Below are 25,336 nucleotides of genomic sequence, written 5' to 3' on the forward strand. Positions count from 1 at the left end.
ATTGCATTGGGGAAAAACATAATAGTAATTGAGAAACAACTAATTATAAGCAATTATAAGCCAAATTATGTTTATACCACAATTAGTGTTTGAGGTGGTTTAGTAGGCAGAGTCTTCATTTCAATAAGCAACCATCAAATAATTGAATAGCTTGTAAAACAGAAATATTTCTTTTATCTTTATTCCAACTATAATAACCACATTATCTTTAATTATCATTATAATAAAATAAGCAACATTTATTATCTTTTGTCCCAATCCCCAGTTTGAGTTGGACGCTTTTAAAAACATGGCAAGAGTAATATATGTACCTACCTCACAACATAGCTTCTTTCAACAGGTTTCATGGAGACTTGTGAATTCAGTTCTTGTAAGACAAGTATTACCCTGCAGGGTATCTAGAGTGCAAACTCAAACCATGTCTTTTTCAGTAGATGTTTCATGCTGACATTATTTTATTTCACTTTGAGGAAAATTTTTCTCTAAAGATGATAGGGAAAAGTCTTTCTGTCTTGTGACAGAGGTAATTTTTATGTCAGGTTAGGGTATTTTGTTCTCCCATATTTCCAAATAAAAATCGTAACTTTTATTGCCATAATTTTACCACCTCAGGTTAAAGTGACCACAACTTGACAACTATTTTATACTTTACACTGATTAATGAAATATTAGATGGATGGTTCTTTAAATTACCACTAGTGATAGCTCTGGAATCCCTGTTATATTCATGTCCACGTAAACCCTTCTTAATAGCACTGTAAATTTAGGGGGTGTGGGGACCCCCTTTTAATTAGTTCATCAGTTTAAGAAATTTCAGAGAAAAACATATCAAATAGTTTCAAATTACATTTAACAAATCTAGTTTCTAGAAACAGTTTTTCTGAAAAAATTCCCACCAGTTGACTAATGGAGCACGGGGTTGCCAGCGCCTCACGGAGGCTGCCGCGCTCAGCCAACTCCGAGGCTTGGCGAGCCACATGGTGGGAGGTGGGTAGAGCCGGAGCCCTCCAAGGCTGGGCGCCACGTTGCTTTTCCCTCATGAAGTAGGGAGACAATGCTTCTGGCTATTGTATAAACGGGTCGAGAACTGCATTCATTCACACATGAGCTAAGGCGTGAGCAGAATTAAAGCGCCTTCTAATTCGACCCTTGGCAACGTGTGCGTCACGGACAAATGCTGAGCTTTAATGCCTGGCTGCGTTCGCCTCGGGGACACACACTTTAAAGAATGGCCAAGTACCTCGACAGTCGCGAGGAACTGCACGGGATCAAAACCACCACGCCAACAGAGCACTGGCCACCGCCCCCGCCGAACCCCGCCAACACCCCTAAGGACGCTCCCATGTTTTCTGCTAACCAGTTGTTGCACGCTGCGCCGCACAGCCTTTCCTCCCTCCGTTCCCGCTCTCCCCACACACTCTGCATTCGACCCCAAGTTTATAGTTCCCAGCTGGACAACACAGCACCATCCCCTACTCCGAGGACAGCAACAGCCCGAACCGTAGCGCAGCGGGTAACTCCCGGCGCTCGCTGCAGGCCATCAGCCAGCCAGCCGCCAGTCCGCGATAAGTGATTGACAGGCGGCGGCAGCTATGGGCCGTGGGGGCGGGGCTACGCGTCACTTCCTGGCTTTCAGGGAGCCGGAGTATATAAGGTCGGTGCTCACGCATCGCCCTCGCTTAAACAGTATGGCCGGCGACATTAGCTAGCGCTCGCTCTACTCTCTCTAACGGGGAAGCTTCGAACTACAAGAGACTGAACTGTATCTGCCTCTATTTCCAACAGACTCACGTTCAACTTTCGCTCACAAAAAGAAGCCGGGAAAATTTTATTAGTCCTTTTTTAAAAAAAAGTTAATATAAAATTATAGCAAAAAAAAAAAAAAGGAACCTGAACTTTAGTAACACAGCTGGAACAATCCGCAGCGGCGGCGGCAGCGGCGGGGAGAAGAGGTTTAATTTAGTTGATTTTCTGTGGTTGTTGGTTGTTCGCTAGTCTCACGGTGATGGAAGCTGCACATTTTTTCGAAGGGACGGAGAAGCTGCTGGAGGTTTGGTTCTCCCGGCAGCAACCTGACGCAAACCAAGGATCTGGGGATCTTCGCACTATCCCGAGGTGGGTCCCCGGGGCATTCGCTGACATATCCGGGCCTGAGGGCTGTCGCTACGGGCAAAGCACCCAACACGGGTTGGGGGCCGGATTCCTGCAGTCTTCAGGTGGGGCCAGGTCCCTGGGCGGGGTTCGCTTCGGCGGTCGTGGAGGGTGCCCGGTTTTGGGGGGAGCGGGCGCGTCCACGCGGGGCTCGAGCCGGCTTCTCCCGCGCCGTTGCCGTCCAGGCACTGCCTTGGGGGAGGGGAGCAGGCCGGCGCGGCCGCGTGCTCAGGTAACGTCCCCGGCGGGGCGGGCGGCGCCGCTTAGAGTGGTTTGCGGCCCGCGCCTCCCGACTTCCCCCTTTAGCTGGCGTTCGGGGCCCTGGGGAGGTCGGAGGGGGTGCGCGGGTTCCCTCTCGGCAGGTGTGGCTCGGCGGGCTTAGTCAGGCGCTAATTTGGGCGTGCCTGCTCGCGGAGTGGAGGAGGGAGGGAGCGGGTCCGGAGCGGGACTCGGTCTTGCCGCGGGCGCCGGCAAGAGTGGGCCCTCCCGGCCTTGTCTGAGGGACAGGCGAGCAGGCCTTCCACCCGCGCTCGCCGCAGGCAGCATGTGGCGCTCGGGCGGCGGGGATTGGGCGGGAGCAGTGGTGTCGCAGTGGCGGGGCCCCGTCGCTGCCCTAACGCGCTCTGCACCAAAGCCTCGTCTGGGCGGCTATTTGGGAGGCACGGTTCCTGGGGCGGCCGCGGAGCCCGCTGAGGGTTGCTCCCGAGTCTCTTGACCTTGGGCTGTGTAACCTGTTATCGAGTCGGCAGGATCCGGTGGACCGGAGCGGGGCGGAGGAGAGGTGCGGGGTGGAGTAAGGTTTGCCTGCATTTGCAGAGTAGAGGCCCGTCTCACCCAGGACGTAATACCTTTAATGTCTTAAGCTTGAGCAAAGGAATCTGGGGCCCCTCCCGCCTGATCGCGTAGAAGAAAGGTTTTAGTGGTCTTGCTGCGGAAATAAAGCTCAAATAAAAGCACAGGAGATACTGTGGCTGCTTGGGCCTTGTTGCCGGCGGCAGTCACACCAAGCGCAACCCATTGCCTTCCTAGGCCCCTCCACCGGTTCCCTGGCTCCTCCGCGCGCAAGTGCGGCGAGGGTGGCGGTGTGGCCGAGGAACCGGCATGGCCCGCTTCATTGAGAGGCGGCGACCAATGAGCTCCTGGGCGCGACGGAGAGCCTGGCCCGAGGGTGTGGGCCAATGGGCGTTTTAGGAATGTTGGCTGCGCTCGCAGCCGTCCCTTGACAAAAAGCAACTGGAGAAGAGAATCCAGGCAGACACGTGCTGCTGAGACTTTAAGGCACGTTGGGAAACCCAGTTTCTAGTAGGGTATCTTGAGCGATTCCGTTGTAGAAAAAAATAATCGTAAAAAAAAAAATAATAGTGATAGCTAAAATGTGACAGGTCTCACTTTTCAAGCTTTGGGTGACACTCCTAATGTCAAGAGTGCTTACTGTGTGCCAGGCAAGGGTCTAAAGGATTTACGTCATATCATAGGAAGCAGTTGCATTTCTCAGTGACCACGGGGAAGCTTAATATTTCCACCATTTCACAGATGGGAAAACTGGTGTTTGTGATAGGCGTTTGGTAAAACGATTGCGATCAAAGTTACTACCTAGAAGAAATAATGGTTAAGAACAGTCTTAGAAAATGAATGGCAAAGATTGTGTTGCCTTGGTTTTTTAAATGTTCGAAGCCTTAAATGATTTGTAAGTATATGTTCTTAATAAAGGGGGGAGGGTTTTGTTCTCACTCAAGATCTTAGGCAAAAAAATGCCAGAATTTAAGCTTGGGCTTTTTGGCTATTAATAGTTTCCTGAATCAAAGGGGCATGGTTAAAAAGGCAGCCTGCTTTCTTTAAATGTTGAAAGGCCACTTTTAGTTTGTACTTTTTCTGCTTCAGTGTGGCTCTTAAAATTTAAAGCACAGAATATTCCCTTTTGTAGAGTTCATAATTTAGTGCCATCCATTTTGTGGACATTTAACATTCATTAAGCCACTGTTGAGGCTACCACCACATCACAACTGCTGTGGATAAAGCCAGTTAGACATGTAAGAATTGGGAAATCTCTTTCATTGGAAGAATATGCAAGAAAAAGACCTGAAAATCATCTTGGATTTAACTGAAAGGTCCAGTGGTAACCTTTGTGGGAACATTTTTCAGTGACCACTCAAGCAAGGGTGCACTAGGTAAAAAAGTATCTGAAATAGTAGAGGCTGACCTAAAATCAGAGGGCTAGCAAGGAGTCATTGATAGTCTGGTCTTTGAGGAGGTGGGGTACCAGCCCCAGTGACCCCCATGGAAGATTATTGGTCATCTGGAAGAGTGATGCATAATGAAATGGTTAAGTGCCTGGCCTCTGGAATAACAAGATTTGAATTCAAACAGCATTTGAATAGCTGTGTGAGCTGTTTCCTCATGTCTAAAATGGAGACAATAATGGTATCTACCTTGTGGTAGTTGTGAGGATAAACAGGTTAATGTATGTACAGTACCATGTGTTGTCTTTTTTTTTTGAGACAGTCTAGCTTTGTTCCACTCAGTTCCTCTGGTAGAGGGCATTGGCATGATGATCATAGCTCACTGCAACCTCAAACTCCTGGGCTGAAGCGATCCTCCTGCCTCAGCCTCCTGAGTAGCTGGGACTATAGGCATGTGTCACCATGCCTGGCTAATTTTTTCTATTATATTTTTGGTAGAGAAGGGGTCTTGCTCTTGTTCAGGCTGGTCTTGAGCTCCCGAGGTAAAGCAGTCCTCCCACCTCCCGCCTCCCAGAGTGCTAGGATTACAGGCCTGAGCCACCGCAGCACCTGGCCAAAAGTGTTACCTTTTATTTTCGATTCTTTGCTCTTAAATATAAAAGGGCAAAATCTGGCCTGGCAGGCTGGCTCATGCCTTATAATCCCAGCACTTTGGGAAGCTGGCATGAGCCCAGGGGCTGGGATACCAAAGAAAAAAAATTGGCCAGGTGTAGTGGTCGTGGGTGCTTGTAGTCCTGGCTACTCAGAAGACTGAAGCAGGAAGATGGCTTGAGCCCAGGACTTTGAGGTTGCAGTGAGCTATGATTGTGCCATTGCACTCCAGTCTGGGTAACGGAGCAGGACCCTGTCTTAAAAATAAAGATAAAAACTTTTTCTCATTTTCATTTCTTTCAAGCACACAAGGTTAGGGAAGAAACAACTTGAGATTCGAATCTAAAAGACTGCACATGGAAAGGTGCCCTAGCAATTCAGTGTATTAATAGTTACTTTTATTTAAGGAGAGGAAAAAAATAGGGTCACCGGAGAGTTTCTGACTGCTTCAGTATACTCATCCTACAGAATAATCATTAGTGGCTTTATTTTTACTTAATGATAAAAATTTGAAAGCCAGAAAGCCCTTGCCTCATATCCCACCCTCAGAAATTTCATTTAAATGTGACAAACTAAAAGACTGGATTAAAATAAACAAGTAGATCTGTTTATAAAACATGTTAAACATAAAGGTATAGAAGATATTAAGAGAGTTCAGATGCTCAAATGTCCAAAGAGAGCATTACTACAGATGCTTAAGACATTAAAAAGGTAAGGATATTACAGGAAAAATTTCTAGAAAAACACCTTTCCAAAACTGATGCAAGAAGAAATAGAAAACCTAAAGTAGTCCTATAACAATTACATAACTTGAATTCGTTTTTACTCATCTAGGCCCAGATGATTTCTCAGAAGTGTTCCATAATTCAAGGAAGAAATTATCACAACCCTTTTCATATATTTTTTCCAGGAAATAGAAAGACACACTTCCCTCTGTTTCCTCTTCCCAAGGAATGGAAGATGTCCCCCCAACCCCAAAGATTATTTTACCTTTCATATTTAGATGTGTGATCCATCTACAATTGAGTTTGTGTATGGTATGAGGGGATAGAGTTCACTTTAGGCAAAATAGGCTCACCTTTTCCCCAGCTTTAATTAACACCAGGTTAAGCTGGTACCCTCTTCCTGAATGTTCACCCTTTTTACTAAACACTTCTCTCTTTTAGGCTGTTTAGTATAATTTACCTTGACTATAATCTGAACAAATTATGTAATACTGAAAATCTTTTTATTTATTTCAAAATATTAGTGGGTTACAAATGTTTTTATTTCATGGATACCTTGCATAATGCTTAAGTTGGGGCTTTTTGTGTGCCCATCACCAGAATACAGTTCACTGTACCTGACAGATAAATTTTTACCCTGCCCTTCTTGGTTTCCAATGTCCTTTACATCTCTTTGTGCCCATCGTTTAGCTCCCAATTATTAGAGAGTAAGTGTGGTGTTTTTCCATTCCTGAGGTACTTCACTTAGGAGAATGGTCTCTAGTTCCATCCAAGCTGCTTCAAAGGAAATTATTTCATTCTTTTTTTTTTTATGGCTGAGTAGTACTCCATGGTATATAAATACTACATTTTCTTTATCTAGTCATGAATTGATGGGTGCTTAAGTTGATTCCACATCTTTGTAGTTGCGGACTGTGCTGCAGTGAACATTCAAGTGCAGGTGTCTTTTTGATAAAAAGATTTCTTATCCTTTGAGTAGATACCTAGTAGTGGGATTGCTGGATCAAATGATGAGTCTATATTTATTTCTTTCAAGAATCTCTGTACTGTTTTCCATAGAGGTTGTACTAATTTGAAGTTTTACCAACAGTGTATAAGCATCCTTTCTCTCTGCATTCATGCTGGCATCTGTTGTTTTTTGACTTTTATTATGGCCATTCTGACAGGGGTACGGTGATACCTCATTGTGGTTTTAATTTGCGTTTGCCTGATGATTAGTGATATTGTGCATTTTTTCATATGTTTGTTGGCCATTTCTTTTGAGAAACTTTTGTTCATGTCTTTTGCCTCTTTTTTAATGGGGTTTTTTTCTTGCTGATTTGAGTCCTTTGTAGATTCTGGATATTAGCCCTTTGTTGGATATATAGTTTGCAAATATTCTCTCCCATTCTGTAGGTTGTCTAGTTACTCTGTTGGTTATTTCCTTTGCTGTCCTGAAGCTTTTTAATTTTATTAAGTCCCATTTATTTATTTTTGTTATTGCTATATGAGAGGTGTTTTTTTTTTGTTTTTTTGTTTTTTTTTAAACAAAGGAAGATCTTCACTGGTGTGGCTTGGGTTCAAGAATACTGTTGGAGAAAAGCAGTCCAGGATAACAATAATAGGGTGTCAGGCAGATGGGGGGGGGTGTATACATACATGAGTGCGATGTGCACCATCTAGAGGATGGACACACTTGAAGCTCTAATGGGGGGGGCAAGGGCAATATACGTAACCTAAATTTTGTACCCCCATAATATGGTGAAATTAAAAAAAAAAAAGAAAGAAAGAAAAGCAGTCCAGGCATATCCAGGTGAATAAAGGAATGGGTGACTTGTGGACTTCAAAAGCTCAACTATTTCACATAGGATTCGAAGTTGAAATAATAACGAGGGGCAGTTTTGCCCAATTTTTCAAATTTTAAAAGAATGTTGAATAAATCAGTGACCATATAAAAAATGGCTTAGTTGCTGCACAAAAATGCTGTACCAAACAAAAGCCTTTTATTTTATTAGAAATGGCAGCTTTAGGGAAGGTGGAAGTAGTAAGGAGGAAGTCTGGAAAATAAGAAATTTTGGTTACAGAATTTCAGAACTGTAAAATCCTTTCCTTTTTCTTTAGAATTCATGAGCCTTGAGCTAATGAGATGAGTTTAGATGGGAAATTCTAGTGTAGGTGAGGAGGATAAATGTTAATTGATTTGTGAAAAGGTTAAAGGTTTTTAAATCTAGTTATACATGAAAATATAAAAACTAGAATCTCTAATGTTGGAAATGATGTTTAGGATTGGTGGGATGTTTTGTTATCCTTACTCTGCTTTACTTAAATTTTATAAACTAAAAAATAATTTTCAGTAAAGGATTGGGGCTGTTTAAAAGATAGTAAATCCCGCTTTCAGCATTAACTTTACCAGAACTCATGCATTACTTGACTGTAGTATCAGTAATTTACGTTGAAGGAATTTACAACCCTTTGCCAAAAAACCTTTTAGTGTAACGTTTTGGAGTAGAAAAGCTTCCTATTGAATTAAGCTTCTCATTACATTCCTCAGAATTTCAAAAAGGTTTAAACTTGTTTCCAAAGCACCTATCTTTAAGAAGTACACGTTGAAAGTGGTAATAAAACTGGCCGGGCGCGGTGGCTCACGCTTGTAATCCTAGCACTCTGGGAGGCCTAGGCGGGTGGATAGCTCGAGGTCAGAAGTTCAAGACCAGCCTGAGCAAGAGCGAGACCCCCGTCTCTACTAAAAATAGAAAGAAATTATTTGGCCAACTAAAAATATATATAGAAAAAATTAGCCAGGCATGGTGGCACATGCCTGTAGTCCCAGCTACTGGGGAGGCTGAGGCAGTAGGATAGCTTAAGCCCAGGAGTTTGAGGTTGCTGTGAGCTAGGCCGACGCCATGGCACTCACTCTAGGCACTCATTCTAGCCCGGGCAACAAAGCGAGACTCTGTCTCAAAAAGAAAAAAAAAAAAAGAAAGTGGTAATAAAACTGAGAGTAGTAGTAGCCATACTGATAAACGTTTAAACTTGGTAGAAATTTAAGATAGAGAAACAACTGAGGCTGGGCATAGTGGCTCATGCCTGTAATGGCTAGCACTCTGGGAGGCGAAGTCATGAGGATTGCTTGAGCTCAGGAGTTCAAAACCAGCCTGAGCAAGAGTGAGACCCATTCTCCACTGAAAGTAGAAAAATTATCTGGGTGTTGCGACGTGTGCCTATAGTCTGAGCTACTGGGGAGACTGAGGCAGGAGGACCGCCTGAGCCCAGGGCTTTTAGGTTGCAGCCAGCTATCATGATGCCACTGCACTCTACCCAGGGCAACCGAATGAGACGCTTTCACACACACACACACACACACACACACACACACACAGAGAAATAACTTAATACAATACTGTGATTATAATTAGCAGGGTTGCTGCATTCTGGATTCAAATCTTTGAACAAAAGAGGGAGGCTTATTTCCTGGATGTATGAATTAACTGCCCTAGGTATGATGATTTTAATGTAGTGTAACCTATGATAATTGCAAATGTGCAAATTTATCCTGCTTTTCAATGAATCTTTATGTGGCTTGGAAAAGTAAATGTGCAAATTAAAAAAAAACTGCTCTAGGAAGTCATCTCAGAATCTTAACTTTTGTCATTCTAGGCTTTACTCAAGAATAATGACGTGTTTTAGGATGTTTTTGACCTGGGGTAAGATATAGAGGTAACCTAACTGTACTGTGGTAGTGAGAGTCTCAGAATCAGACCTAAGTCAGGCTGTGAGCTTAGATCAGAATTGGCGAGCTTCAGTCTGTCTCTAAGTATAGTGACTTTGGATGAATTACCTGAACTCTGAAACCAGCCATTTAACTGTAGGAAGTAATGACTAATCTAATGACCTGGAAGCTTTTAAAATGCAAATCTCCAGGCACCATCCTCAGTATCTGACACCACTGGATCTGGGGTTAGGATCCACAAACCTGTGTTTTACCACCTTCTCAGGTGTTAAAAGTATAACCTTGTCATAAAAGTTTTCCTTCTATATGCCATCAGCATTCTGTTTAATTTTTTAGAAATTGTGGTAAGAAACAACACATAACAAGACAACACATACACAAACAACACATAACATCTTAATTATTTTAAGGGTACAGTTCAGTAATGTTAATTATATTCACACTATTATGCAACAGATTGCTAGAATTTTTCATCTTGTGAACTCTATACTCATTAAGCACTAATTACCCTTCCTCAAAGCCCTTGTCAACCACTTTTCTACTTTGTATGATTTTTGACTACTCTAGACACTTCATTTGAGTGGAATTCTACACAGTATTTGTCCTTTTGCGACTGGCTCATATTAACATAATGTCCTTGGTTCATCCACTTTGTAATACATGACAAGATTTCCTCTTTTTTTTTTTTTTTTTTTTTTGAAACAGAGTCTCACTCACTTTGTTGCCCGGGCTAGAGTGCCTAGAGTGCCCAGAGTGCCGTGGCATCAGCCTAGCTCACTCCAACCTCAAACTCCTGGGCTTAAACAATCCTGCCTCAGCCTCCCGAGTAGCTGGGACTACAGGCATGTGCCACCATGCCCGGCTAATTTTTTTTCTATACATATTTTTAGCTGTCCATATAATTTCCATTTTTTTTTTTTTTTTTTTTTTTTAGTGGAGATGGGGTCTTGCTCCTGCAAGATTTCTTCTTTTAAGGCTGCATAACCCATCATACGCACATAGCACCACATTTGGGGATGCTTTCACCTCTTAGCTATTGTGAATAATGCTGCTATGAACATGGGATTATAAATACCTCTAAGACCCTGCTTTCAATTCTATGGAGTATATACTCAGAAGTGGAATTAATGTTTAACATGGTAAATTTTTTACTTTTAAGTTTTTGAGGAACCTCCATACTATTTTCAACAATGGCTACACCATTTCACATTTTTACTAACAGGGCACAAGTGTTCCAATTTCTCCAAATTCTCACCAATTTTTTTTAGCATGATATAAATATTTATTTAAATTATAGACTGCTTTTACTCCCTCATTGAATCACCATGATTGCTGACTCTACCTTTTTTTTACATTTCAAGTTTATTGATTTATTTTTATTTCAGAATATTACAGGGTCTCAGCAGTTCTTGTGATTATCTGCTCTTTTGATCATGGTCATCCTGTTGTGTGTGAGGTTAACTCGTTGTGGTTTTGATTTGCATTTTTCTGACTAATGATGTCGACCATCCTTTCATGTTTTTTTGGCTAATTGTATATCTTATTTGGAGAACTCTATATTTTAAGTCCTTTTTTAATCTTTTTTGTTGAGTTGCATGTGTTCCTTTTATTATGGATATTAATTAGCCCCATATTAGATGTTTTGCAAATATTTTCTCCCCTACTGTAGGTTGTCTTTTCACTCTGATTGTTTCCTTTGTTTTTTGGTGTTTTCTTTTAGAGAGACCAGATCTAGCTGTGTTGCTCAGGCTGGTCTTGAACTCCTGGCCTGAAGTGATTCTTCCCGCCTCAGCCTACCAAAGTGCTAAGATTATTTCCTTTGATGTGCAGAAGTTAAGTTTTATGTCCCCTTTGTCTGTTTTTGCTTTAGTTTTCTATGCCTCTGGTGTCACAGCCAAGAAATTGCCAAAGCTAATGTCCTGAAGCTTTTACCCTATGTATTCTTCTAGGAGTTTTATAGTTTGAGCTCTTAACATAAGTCTTTCATCCATTTTGAATTAATTTTTGTACAGGGTGTAATGTAAGGTAAGGGTCTAATTTCATTCTGTTTGCATGTAGACTTCAGTTTTCCCAGCATCATTTGTTGCTGACTTCCCCATTGTGTATTCTTGGCACCCTTGTTCACGATACTTGACCTTAGTCATTTACTTTTTTTAGTTTTTACATGGAAAAAAAGTTGGCCATTTCAAGTTTTATTGAATCAGATAACACGGAAGTCTTGTTATGTTAATTGTATCTTGTCGCTGGTAAACATTCCCAGGTTCTATTTTTATTAGACCCCAGCCTCTTTAGGAAAACTTTCAAAATACAGTATGTGGCATACCACTAAAGTGTTCCTTTTCACGTATAGTGACTACGATCATTCAGTGCATGTATTATCAATAATAAAGAACATCTGTTTCTTTGGAATCATATAGCATGATCTCTGATCATATTTTTTAAAAATATTTTAATATCTATTCTTTGAGTTATATTAGGGTTTCTCAAGCTCAACATTCTTGACATTTTGGTCCAGATAATTCATTGTTGTGGGTGACTGTCCTATTCATTTTACTGTGTAGCAGCACCCCTGGCCTCTGTCCACTACATGCCAGCAACACTACCAAACCACCCTGGTTGTGACAACTAAAAAATGAGTCCAGATGTTTCCATATGTACCCTGGGTGGCAAAATCATCCGCAGTTGAGAAGTATTGAGTTAGATCAATGAGGTGGCATTTAAGATCAGAAAAAGCAATTCAAATCAGGAAATATTTAATCTACATACTTCTTTGTGTAAACCAGTATTAATGTGATCCTGTAATATGAGCATATCCCAAAATCATCTTGCTTTTTCATTTAGCTTTATATCTATCAGTTTGATTTATTGAACTCCATTTAAAATATTATAATAAATAACAAGGATTGCCAAATAGACCAATTTTGTAAAATAGTTTATAATATAGACTAGTGATTCAGTCTGTCTCAATGTAAGAGCGAGTTTGGGAACAAAGCGCAGACACCTTCCATCTCGTATTACTGAGCCTTATGTGACTGACTCTCTCTCTTTCTCTCTCTCTCTCTCTTTTCCTTCCTTCCTTTCTTTCTTTGCTTCTTTCCTTCTCTCTTTCTCTCTCTCTCTCTCTCTCTCTCTCTTTCTTTTCTTCAGTGTCTTGCTCTGTTGCCCCAGCTAGAGTGCAGTGGTGTCATCATAGCTCACTGCAACCTTAAAGTCCTCGGCTCAAGCCATCCGCTTGCCTCAGCTTCCTGAGTAGCTGGGACTTCAGATTAGCCAGGCTAATGGTATGACATTCTAACTTGATACTATCTAATCTTGAAATCATAGATATGTAATTTATAAAATGCCTCAGTCAACTGTAAGAAAACACTTTCGTCTTTTCCATCATTAACTTGGACAGAAAGCAAGGCACTGAAAATCTATCTTCCAAAACAGGAGTCAGCAAACTTTCTGTAAAGGAAATTTTGCAAGGCAGACAGTCTGTGTAACAACTACTCAGCTCTGCCCTTGTAGAGAGAAAATAACCATAGACAATGTATAAATGAATGGGTGTGGCAAGTTTCCAGTAAAGCTTTATAAAAGTGGGCTATTTTCCCCAGAGAAATGTGATAGAAATAATTCGTGCTGAAATTGTCAGCTGTTTCAGATTTGGTTTTTCACCTTTCTTTTTTATTTTTATATATAGCATTGTATTGATTTCTTCAGTTTTCCTTCACCTTTCTTGTCCCCTGATTTCTTATTTTTCTTGAGCGTAGCAATGGTCACAGATTTTTTTTATATTCACTTGGTTAATATGTTTGTTTTAGGGTGTTGAAAGCAATTGCTTTCTTTTATACTATGACTCTGAAGAAAATGCTGACTACTTGACTACTTGAGCATTACTGTTGAAGAAAGGTTTGGATGCAGAGTTTATTAACTAATGATGAATGAGTACATTCATTTTGGTTTCTGTCAAGATGGAGGACGCATACTACACTGTGTCTCAATAAATGCACCTGAAAACCCTGGACTGAATGCATGGAGCAGCTGTGTGATGACTGTAAGAAGTAAATGCTAGCAGATAAATTAAAGAAGGAAACTAGAACTTAAAATACCATTAACCCAGTTTTGGATACCTGTTTCTTTTTATCCCTCTTGTATATCTTGGGCTGGTTTCTGGCAGCCAGAAACCCGGAACTGGACACTAGGTGCAGACAAAAAGAGAGCTCCAGGAGAGTCTGTCTATTTCTGGTCCAGAGAATGAAGGAAATCCCTTCTTTGCTTTTGTTTTTTTTCTGTTGTACGGGGACCTGTGCAGTCCTTTAGCAGTTGTGGCTGTCAGGCACATGCATAAAACTACAAGGGGCGGGGAGTTCTTTTTAAACCAGAGGAACTGTGGTCCTAAAACCAAACAGGGCTGTGGAAATCCTTATTGGTCTTTTCCCTCTCCTTCTCCTCTCCCCACTTGGCCAGAGAGAAAGTCACAGGCAGTGTGCTGCAGAGTGGAGACACTAAAGACCTGCCTTTATAGACAGTGGATAAAGAAAGGGGCCTTTCTGGGAGCCAGGCATTTTCAGGGACATTATAGAGAGGGAGAGTTGATGAAAATAATCCCATAAAATTTTATACAAACAACCGTGAGCTGATCATGCATGAATCTGATCCTAAACAGCACATCAAAGGCTTTGAAAACTGAAATACAGGATAGACAACCTCCCCAAGACCCAGACTGGACATTGGGTAGCACGGAACTGGCACATAACCCACAGGAGTTGGATAAAGACTAGAAGCCTTGGCCAGGTGTGGTGGCCCATGCCTGTAATCCTAGCACTTTGGGAGGCTGAGGCAGGAGGATAGCTTGAGCCCAGGAGTTTGAGGTTGCTGTGAGCTAAGCTGATGACATGGCACTGTAGCCTGGGCAGTGGAATGAGACTCTGTCTCAAAAAAAAAAAAAAAAAAAAAAACAAAACCAAACCCAAACTAAAAGCCTGAACCTAATGAGGCGATTGTCTGCTAAAACAATTTTTTGAAAATAAACGACCCAGAATTATTTACTAGTATTAAACTGTCTAGGATGCAATCCTAAAGTACTCCACATATGAAAAACTAGGAAAATCTCAACATCTTTCAAAAGAAAAGACAGTCAAGTGGCAAACCTCAAGGCAAAACAGACCCAAGATTTTAAAGCAGCTGTCCTAACCCTTCTATTAAGAGTGGATACTCTTGAGACAAAAGGAAAGCTAGAAAAACTTAGAAATAGACATTTTAAAAAATGGAAAATTTGGAGCTAAATATAATAACTGGAATAAAATGTTTATTGGATGGGGCTTTAGTAGAATGGAGAAGACGACAGAAGGAAGAATGAGTGACATTGAAGGTAGTAAAGGTGGGAAATATCCAGTCTGGACAACAGAAAGATGAAAGATTCGGAGAAAATGTACAGAACCTTAGGGACCTGTGGGACAGCACCAAAAAGGTTATTAATAATTCATGTCAGTGGATTCCCAGAAAGAGTGTGGGGCAGCAGAATACAAGAAAACAATCCACTTCTACATTTGTCATTATAACGAATGGGTTCTATAACAACTAAGTTATGTGACAGTAGAATAAGTAAGCTTCATTTATGTGGAATTAGAGTAAGATCAGAATTATTGCCAGATACAACACATGCTTGAGGGCAGAATTTAATGGTGAGGTATAGTGGGATTGACATGAATGCCTTAATAGACACACCAAATACAAAACTGCAGTAAGCCTTGGGAGTTTTGAAACCATTTAATTGACAGATACAATCTGGCAGGAGTAAAGGGTTGACTTTTAAGCTAAAGGGAAGGGAGCTAAAGACAATGCTGCTTTTCCTATACATACATTGTCTCAGCATAATTACAACATTCTCTCACTCTCAAGTGTCTTGGTTAGCATGATCAAATACATGGTGCTCTATTTCTAGGAAGAGAGAATAGCTTGTGATAAAAGCCACAAGATGGAGTACAGAAAGTGAGGATTTAGTTATCTGTGTGTCTGCCAATGTATACCTTAATTAATTCAGTTTTTGTTTCTGATTCATTGTCAGATGAGAAGGGAGATGCCAGGAGGTCTGAAGATGAAATAGATAATGGTTTGTCCTCTGGAGGCAGCAAAACAGGATCTTTATGAAATGAGGGGACAACAGGCACTGTTTAGTGTCACTACACTGAAAAAAAGGAATGAAATCTTATATACCGATTGTGAGATCCCTAACACTTAACCCTCATTTTCCTCCCAGAAATCTTAATGGTGTTCAAGCAAAAGATGAGAATATTTGGGTTGTTTGGCCTACCTAAGAACTAAACAGTATGGACACGGGACCCAGTGAAACAGCCCAGTCATAGTGAGGCCTACAGTTAACAAGGTCCATCCACAGGCATAGAGCTTCTGATGAGCTAATTTTCTTAGCATCCAACTGTGGCCAAGAATCACTTAACAGAAATGTTGAAAGGACACAGATGGGAAATTTTGAGAGTGGATAAGTTCATAGAAAACAAAGAAAATTGAAAAAGCAAGATGGCTTTAAATACAGAGAAACAAGGTTATACTATCTAGCTCAGCCACGGAACATGTTTAAACATCTTAATATAAATAGCAAATATAACCAAGAAGGGGATGCTATGGAAGGATTTATTGGTGTGTACAGTGGGTGGAAGACAATGTGTACAAATGTGCTAAATTCTAGTGGGAAGTCAGTAGGTGAACTCTGCTCAAATTTAATGTAATGCTTCTAATACTTAAATCAGTGGATGTTTTTATTTACCCTCACATTCAGTATTTGAATTCTTAATATCTATTATAGTGGGTGGGTTTTGTATGGATTATGTAAATTAATCCTCCTCAGTCAAGTGAAACAGGATTTCGTTCCCATCAGGCGAAGAAACCAGGGGAAATTTCAAGGATTGTCACAAAGCAGAAAAGTTGTGGCTTTCATAAGAGCACTGTGTTTTCCTTTAGATTAGTTATAACTTTTTGCATTAAAGTGTAGTGCTTGTGAAATTGGAATACTTGTGGGTCCTGAAATGTTGCTTGTACATCGTGGGTGGACATTGAGTCTTCCAAATATGAAATTCGGAGCTACTGCTTGACTACCTTAAGAGGATGTGGAAAAAAAAAAAAATTTTTTTTTTTAAAGTTTGTTACTCAGAGCTCCTGTAATTTTCTTCTTGCCTAGATGACAAATTGCCTTGCCTAGATGACATTTTTTTAGTTCAAAACAGCAAAAGCATTGGCCCAGTATGTTTTTTTTCTATATATGAAAAAGTCGTTAGTACTTTTAAAAAAGAGATAGCCCTTTAAAAATCTTAATAGTTAGCTTTTAAAAACTTGCTTAGTTATGGTCAAATGGAACAACTTGGCTATATAATCATTAGTAAGACTAACATTACTTTTTAAAGATTTTGGGGTGGGTCTCAGTACTCAGCTGGGCCGGTAACAGTTTCTTTTAGCAAAACAGTGAGAAGAGCACAAAATTCTACCAGGATTGTTTGTGGTGATGTGCTTGCGCTTTTTTGGGGGCGGGGGGAGGTGGAGACAGTCTTGCTCTGTTGCCCGGGGCTAGAGTGCCGCCTGGCTCAGAGCAACCTCAAACTCCTGGGCTCAAGCAATCCTTCTGCCTCATCCTCCCCCGTAGCTGGGACTACAGGCATGCATCACCATGCCTGGCTAATTTTTTCTATATATTTTTAGTTGTCCATATAATTTCTATGTTTTTTTTTTTTTTTTTCTTTTTTTAGTAGAGACGGGGGGTGGGGGGGGGTCTCACTCTTGCTCAGGCTGGTCTCGAACTCCTGACCTCTAGCGATCCTCCCACCTCGGCCTCCCAGAGTGCTAGGATTACAAGCGTGAGCTACCGCGCCCGGCCGGTGTGCTTGCCTTTTTTAACACAAAAGAATAAAACATTTTGTTGCTGGCTGTGCTGCTGGATTTTCCTTACAAGGTCTTTTCTGGATAAGAAGTGATATGTCATTTTCCTGAGTATAGAATAAAGACGCGCCAGATACTGAGGGCCTTAAAAAATCTTTCTAGCCTTTAATCTGGTAATCTTAAAATGCCCCTTGGAACTAATTTTAGTTGTCCATTTATAGTAGGCACACTGTATGAAAGAAGAAGCTACATAGGTCTGCTTTAACTCACGTAAATTAGCTCAGGTTTGTTCGCACATGAGACTCCATTTTGCTATCTGAAATGGGCATCTTCTCATGGCATTTATTATGAGAGTAACATTAGTCTGTCAGACAGGCTTTTAAAAACTCTGCCAATTTGAGTGGTGAAATGGTGCTTTTTTAAAAAAAATTGTGTTAAAGTACGGTTGATAACCTGCAAATTGGATAGACAAAAAGATATCCCACTGTAACTTGAATTTCTTTAATCACTAATGAGTTAATGATTTTCCTGGTTTATGGGCCTTTGAATTTCCTCTGTAAATGAATTATTCACTTTTTTTTGCCCATTTTTGAGTAAGTTGTAAGTATATAGTATGACATTTTCATATGGTATAATGCGTATCCATCTTTTATTAGGATATGTCAATATAGACCATTTTCAAACTAAATGTTGGTATTCATAAGAAGCTAGAATGATATAAAGAATGTTGTAAGAAAAATGTGATCTTAATTGGAAAATTGTTAGAGCTTTAGTTTTTGTGAGAGTAGGTACGTATTGTGAATTAATCATATTTTTTCATTAAATGATAGATCTGAGTGGGACATACTTTTGAAGGATGTGCAATGTTCAATCATAAGTGTGACAAAAACTGACAAGCAGGAAGCTTATGTACTCAGGTAAGTCCTGTAGAACTAGTGTTAGCTAGCTAGTTTCAGTCCTAATCATAACTTCACATGAAATATCGAATTGTTCTTCTTAGTCTTAGTTCTGTAATCTGTTTTGTGTAAAAGAAAATGATTATTAATCTGGATGTTTCTGGGTGATAGGTTTTCAAGCCTTACCTAATAGTTCTTCAAGGTGGTTGTCATCTTTTCCTCGTAGTTAGTAGCAAAAAGGACGTCTTAGTATCAGAACCTCGGGCAAAGTGAAAATTAGCTTCACCATACAACTAAGGTTGCTGTATTGGGATATATAAAAGAAAGTTATTATACCTTTTTATAGTTGCAGAGTTAATTTATTCAATAAATACTTTGAATGCTTGAAGTATTTATTGTGGAGGGCCTTGGAGCTATTGGATTAAACAAAGTGCATTAAGGCCCACTACATTTTACTAAGTTTGTGTTTGACGTATACAGATATTTATCAAAATGCTTGCTGTGTGCCAAGCCCTTGGGGATATAGTGGTAAGTAAAAACAAACATTCCTTTCCTCAAGGAGCTTATTATCTAATGAAAGAAATAATGATGGTTACAGAAATAACATGGTACAAGATGAGGTAATGTAGGAATTTAGTAAATAGTGTTAAACATGTACCAGTGACATTTTGCTAGGTTATTGTATATAGACAACCATCTGAAGGCTGTTACATTTCATGTATAAAGTACTTGCTCTGGATTCAGGACTAGGTCTTAAAAGAAAAAGTACTAGTCAAAATTATAAATGATTCATAATAGGTAATTGCATCCTCAGTAGTACATAGACATCATTATAATATTGTGACTTTTTTCAACTGCAGTGAGAGTAGCATGTTTGTCTCCAAGAGACGTTTCATTTTGAAGACATGTGGTACTACCCTCTTGCTGAAAGCACTGGTTCCCCTGTTGAAGCTTGCTAGGGATTACAGTGGGTTTGACTCAATTCAAGTAAGTAACCAAACATTTTTAAAACCTTTTTTGGGGACATAAATGTGTTAGAATTCTTATCCTGTGATGTTGTTAATAAATAAACTTTTATACTTACTACCTCGGTTATAATGCATAAGAAACGTGGTAAGATGGTCATATCATAGGAGAAAGAACTGAAATGTTGAGGTTGTTGCTTAAGAACAGCAGAAAGTATGGAGGAAGCAGAGAATGAGTTGGGATAATTCAAATTGTGGAAAGACATGAAGAAGCCAGACACTTCAATAGTTAACATCTTGATGTGGTTATTTATAGAGAAGTGGTAAGAAAAGAAGGAAAAGCAAGAACAATTTAATTAGTGAAATCATCCAGACTTTATAATGAAGAGTTTATGTTGGAGACCAGCAGTCAGTATTGAGTTAATTTCTGATAATTTTCAAGAACTAAGGTGTTTTTACCTAGGGTATAATTTCCTGGTGAGCAGTTGTTGATTTTTAATATCTCACTTTGTAAGGAAAAGGATGTATTGTCATTAGGGCATAATACAGTTTTTGTTGTTATCTGTTGATCCTTGTAAGAAATCTAAAGCAGTGTGTGCTTAATTTGGACCACTAACTTAAAACTAAATGTATATGATACTCTACAAAATTTTTGCTTACATGAGTTAAAAAGCTCAGATTAGAAATGAACTTTGTCTTAACAGTTATGAGCCATTATCAGGAGACTGGCCATTTTATTCTCCATTCCAGAATAAAAAAATTGCAATATTATAAATGTACATTAAGACTATAATGGGAGCAAGCTCAGGTAGCTAACGTGTATACTTTAGAAGTACAACACTGGGGCCGAGTGTGGTGGCTCATGTCTACAATCCTAGCACTTTTGGTAGCAGAGGCCAGAAGATTGCTTGGGCAGCCTGAGCAACATAGCCACACCTTGTCTCCACACACAAAAAAAAATTAGCTGGCTATGGTGGTGCACCCCTGTAGTTCCAGCTACTTGGGAGGCTGAGGCAGGAGGATCACTTGAATCCAGGAGTTTGAGGTTGTAGGGGCTATGATGGCGCCACTTGAGCCTGGGCAACAAAGTGAGACCCAATCTCAAAAAAAAGTAGCACTGGGTAATACTTGAGTTTTGATTATTCTGAGTTGTGATATGTAGAAAATAGTTAATTAGTTTAGGAAAAAAAAATAGAATTCTCTATCTTCAAGTTATCCACCTTTTTTTCTTTTTAAGAGCTTCTTTTATTCTCGTAAGAATTTCATGAAGCCTTCTCACCAAGGGTACCCACACCGGAATTTCCAGGAAGAAATAGAGTTTCTAAATGCAATTTTCCCAAGTAAGTTTAAATAGAATTTAAACCTGTTTTCTTCTTAAATTTAGAAGGTGTTACCTTTCAGAGGTCTTTTTATATATCATAGTATATGTATTCAAATATAGCACGCTATATATACTCTTCCATACTTTACTTTTTTAACTTGAATATTTTTCAGTATAATAGTGAGCTTATAATTCAAGATATGCAGAATTTATAAAGAGCATAAAAATATCAGATAAAATGTTTTTAAGTTAAGATAAATTAGCTAGCTTATTACAAAGGTGTTGTTTGTGTAAACAGGTCCTTGTAACAATAATCATGCATCCCAAGCCAGTGCTGTTGAAATGATGAAATAAGATGATTGTGGAATTGATCACTTGCCACCTGGTTTTTCATATAGGAGAGGGAGACTTCATCTTTGTTAGGTCTGGAGCCAAGAGGGAGACAAACGCAGCCTCAGGTGTAGCAAAATGCTATTTATTTGAGCATCTGGGTGCAGATGGGTAGAGGCTGAAAACAGCATACACAACAGGAATGGGGGAGAACGGTGGGTTTTATAGGGGGTTTGGATGGAAGTTTGGGAAGGGTGAAGTTTTCTGAACAGTAACTGGTTCCTGCCAGCGTTACCACAACTGTCTGTCTGGTCAGAGTTAGATTTGCAACCTCTGGACTCTTCCAGACTTCTGCATCTGTTGTTTTACAGGCCTTATGATCACTATCTAAGTTTTCCATTAACCGCATTCTGTCCTATACATACTTTCCAGGTTTTCACCCTGAGCAAGCCTAACAATCTTCATCTAGCAAGATGCTTTAATTTGCGCCTAACTCCTATCTTTTGACCATAGGAGGAAGGATGTTACTCCTTCTAGAAAAATGTCCAGTGTTCACAGACCTTTGTGTTAAGAAATTCTGGTCTGGCATTTTATGTGATAATTGGGGTGAATTAAAAATGATCAACACAATGTAATCATAGTATTACCAGAATCAAAATGGCAAGATTTTCTTCCATCCCTTTCCTAAGTTTTTACTTATAGAGTTTAGAAAACTAAAGGATATCTAGTAACACCCTCCTTAGATGAGGCTGAAAACCTAGCATAATTTAATAACTTTGCACAAAAAGAAAATCTCCTGACTTAACACATCTGCTAATATGAAACCCTATACAGGCTATATCAATCAGAGGGTTGAGTTTTTATTACAAATGTCTAACAAGTATTGATTTACTGAGTTGTGTGGGGCTTTGAAACAATATTGGAAGGAAATGTCACATAAAATGACTTGTATTTATTTGGGAGAGTAGATAAATTGGGGGCAAAATTCCATTCCTTTCCTAAAGGAGTTTCAGTGGGAGAGTAAGGCACAGTTTCTCAGTACCATTTAGATTGACCCACTAGCTGAAATATATCTCTGAATCATGGCCAGAAAAAAAATGGTTTTTTAAAAAGAGAGAGGGTACAGGTTGGGTGAGGGCATCCTGCTTCTCTGGGCATTTACTGGGTTAAGTGTCCCCTCACTGACATTGCTGGTAGGGGGCAGATAGTGTAATTCTGCTTATTGGGAGGGTGGTAATAAGCCATCCTGTAAAACCAATCTGTTATGTTTATTTGATACTCTCTTCTATTAACAGATGGAGCAGCATATTGTATGGGACGTATGAATTCTGACTGTTGGTATGTTTGATGTGATTTTGTGGATCTTTTGTTATTCTCTATAAGATTTATTTTAAACTGCTAATTGTCATTTTTTAAAACTACTTTTTACTTTTATTTAGGTACTTGTATACTCTGGATTTCCCAGAGAGTCGAGTAATCAGTCAGCCAGATCAGACCCTGGAAATACTGATGAGTGAGCTTGACCCAGCAGTTATGGACCAGTTCTACATGAAAGACGGTGTTACTGCAAAGGATGTCACTCGTGTAAGCATTTTCAGTATTAATTGTTGCTGGCTTCTTCAGCATGGCTACTAAGTTTTTGGTTTTTTTTTCCTCACAGATGGCTGTGTTCACCTCTAACATGGTCACTAAAGTTTTTAAAACTCGTTTTCAGGTATTTTTCAAGTCTTTAATTGAGTCTGTGCTCTTTTTTCTAGGAGAGTGGAATTCGTGACCTGATACCAGGTTCTGTCATTGATGCCACATTGTTCAATCCTTGTGGGTATTCAATGAATGGAATGAAATCGGATGTAAGTAGTTATAGCTTGCTTTGGTAATTATTTAAATGTTTAAATATACCCTTTCCATTATTAACATAAAACTATTTCTCTAAGGGAACTTATTGGACTATTCACATCACTCCAGAACCAGAATTTTCTTATGTTAGCTTTGAAACAAACTTAAGTCAGACCTCCTATGATGACCTGATCAGGAAAGTTGTGGAAGTCTTCAAGCCAGGAAAATTTGTGACCACCTTGTTTGTTAATCAGGTAATGTAATTTCCTATTGGCAATAAAATTTTAAGGGAAATGAAGACAGCGAGGCATATCATAAAGTGTATTCTAAGATGGCACACATTACTAGTCACTCAGATATCCAGAGATAATACTAGTTGAAGCTACCAGTAGATGAAAAGAAGCTTTGTGTTTCGTTAGACTTCTGTCAGTCCTTGTTTTATATGTAACCCAATTTTGGGGCTCCTCCTGTCCTGTTTATTTTCCCTAATCTCAGGCCTGGTGGGGGACCATAAGATGCCCCACTCTATCCACCCCAGAGGAAGGCAGCTAAAATAACTCAAGTGCTATAGTTTCATTAAGATAAAGGTCTATTTATTATGTATCTGTTTTCTTTGAAAATATTTGTGCAGAATGGAAACAGTAACAGTAATGGTTATTTAAATTTTTCCCCCAGAGTTCTAAATGTCGCACAGTGCTTGCTTCGCCCCAGAAGATTGAAGGCTTTAAACGTCTTGATTGCCAGAGTGCTATGTTTAGTGATTACAATTTTGTTTTTACCAGTTTTGCTAAGAAGCAGCAACAACAGCAGAGTTGATTAAGAAAAATGAAGAAAAAACGCAAAAAGAAAACACACGTAGAAGGTGGTGGCTGCTTTCTAGATGTTAATACTGGGGGCCATGCTTTCCATAACCACCACCTTGTAGTTGCAGAAAGCCCTAGATGTAATGATAGTGTAATCATTTTGAATTGTATGCATTATTATATCAAAGAGTTAGATATCTTGCATGAATGCTCTCTTCTGTGTTTAGGTATTCTATGCCACTCTTGCTGTGAAATTGACGTGCATGTAGAAAAAAACTTTTACTATATGGAACTTTACAACACTTGTGAAAACAATTCAATTTGGTTTATGCACAGTGTAATATTTCTCCAGGTATCGTCCAAAATTCCCCACAGACAAGGCTTTCGTCCTCATTAGGTGTTGGCCTCAGCCAAACCATCTGGGACTGTTCTATTAAACTGCTGCCAGAATTTTACATCCAGTTACCTCCACTTTCTAGAACTAATTCTTTACTAATGTTATTGGAACCAATTTCTACTTCATACAGATGTTTTTTGCAACAGCAATTAAAGTTTTTTTTTCCACAAGTTGGGTCCTGTTAAGAAAATGATTCCAGTTACTTATTTTGTGTATTACTATTTTAAAATTAATTGGTCCATGCATTTGTAGTCCTATGATTGATTTCTTCTCTCACCATGGTGTCTTTCCTCAAACACTCCAAATAAAGCAATACACTGTTAACACTGTGGGTTTATATATAAATCTTATACCCCAGATGGGGAAAGGGGGAGATGGTCCCTGGGCTTAATTTTGGGCTCTTTTGGATGCAAGTAACAAAAATAAACATCTCCAGTGTTGATTACCAGGGAAGACCCATAGAGAATTGTAGATGGAGATTATGGTGTACTGCCTGAGCTGTGGAAATCATATGTAATTCTGTGCTCCTCACTAAATGAAATTAGCTTCTAATGAGTACCATGCCTTTACTAACTTGCTAAGTAGTAGTATAAAAGGGTTTTTATTACTAAGTTGATTACCAGGAAGGTTTAGCATAAGGTTTGTACTAGATTCAATAAGTCAGGTCAGCTTGGATCATTGATCTTAACTTTTACTTTATCAGCCATTTCCATGAGTTTCCATTAATAATACACTGTAAACTTTGGTTCAAAGCAGATTCAATATCTTTTTCCATCTTGTGGCTTCAAGTTCTGTGACTTTTGTGATGCATGTGAGTGTTCTGACTTCATCTGTTTTACCATGGAATTCACAGGATCAAATGAGTGACTGCCCAGAATGAGAATCATCCAGGTTATTCAGATAAACACCGTGAAGCAGAATATATGAATGAGTAAATGAGTCATTAAATCATAACATACAAAATTCCAAAGTACTCATGGGAAATGACTAAAATACAGGCTTTCAAGAGTTGGCATCTTATAGCTGTATTTGCAAATACTGTGGGATTTAAGCAACTGAGTGAATAGGAAAGTTGACTAAATTTTGTATTTCTTGTCCTCACAATATTTTGATACTTACTGGATTGATGGAGTGCTGTTTTGTTCCTCCTGTATTTATAAACGAAACACCTTTTTTTAGTGTTTCTAAACATAAAATCAACTTGGTATGAAATCAAGTGGTTGGAACACTTTTGACTTATTTTTAAGCATGTTGATGGAAAGTTTCATTGAGGAAGTTTTCAGTCAACATGATCAGTTTGATTCTGTAATGACCATAGCACCTAATGTTTTGAGGACCAAAGCTCAAAAAATAGTGGATTTTGTTCTTGAACAGTATCCCAGTAGATTTGATGACAGTTGTTGGCTTGAGGTCTGATTTTTTTCCTAATAGAATTCTTTCCTAAGAATTCTAATATTGAAAACCTACACATTTGTGTGGAACGCAGCCTAGAAAAATGAGAAC

The 25,336-nt window shown here is 39.5% G+C and overlaps 1 protein-coding gene across 2 annotated transcripts; it reads left to right on the forward strand.

The window, feature by feature from the left end:
- Positions 1–1,701: 1,701 nt before the first annotated feature.
- AMD1 (adenosylmethionine decarboxylase 1) lies at positions 1,702–24,972 on the forward strand. Of its 2 annotated transcripts, XM_069487600.1 has the most exons (9): positions 1,702–2,115; positions 18,116–18,202; positions 19,042–19,168; positions 20,384–20,486; positions 22,093–22,135; positions 22,237–22,381; positions 22,555–22,647; positions 22,732–22,887; positions 23,309–24,972. In XM_069487600.1, exons 1-9 carry the CDS (start codon positions 2,006–2,008, stop codon positions 23,447–23,449), a joined length of 1,005 nt encoding a protein of 334 aa, XP_069343701.1. In that variant the 5' UTR covers positions 1,702–2,005; the 3' UTR covers positions 23,450–24,972. The 2 variants fall into 2 exon arrangements, with proteins under 2 accessions (XP_069343701.1, XP_069343702.1); XM_069487601.1 differs by lacking the exon at positions 18,116–18,202.
- Positions 24,973–25,336: the final 364 nt, after the last annotated feature.

Source organism: Eulemur rufifrons, chromosome 15 (genome assembly GCF_041146395.1).
Source record: "Eulemur rufifrons isolate Redbay chromosome 15, OSU_ERuf_1, whole genome shotgun sequence".
NCBI lineage: Eukaryota > Metazoa > Chordata > Mammalia > Primates > Lemuridae > Eulemur > Eulemur rufifrons.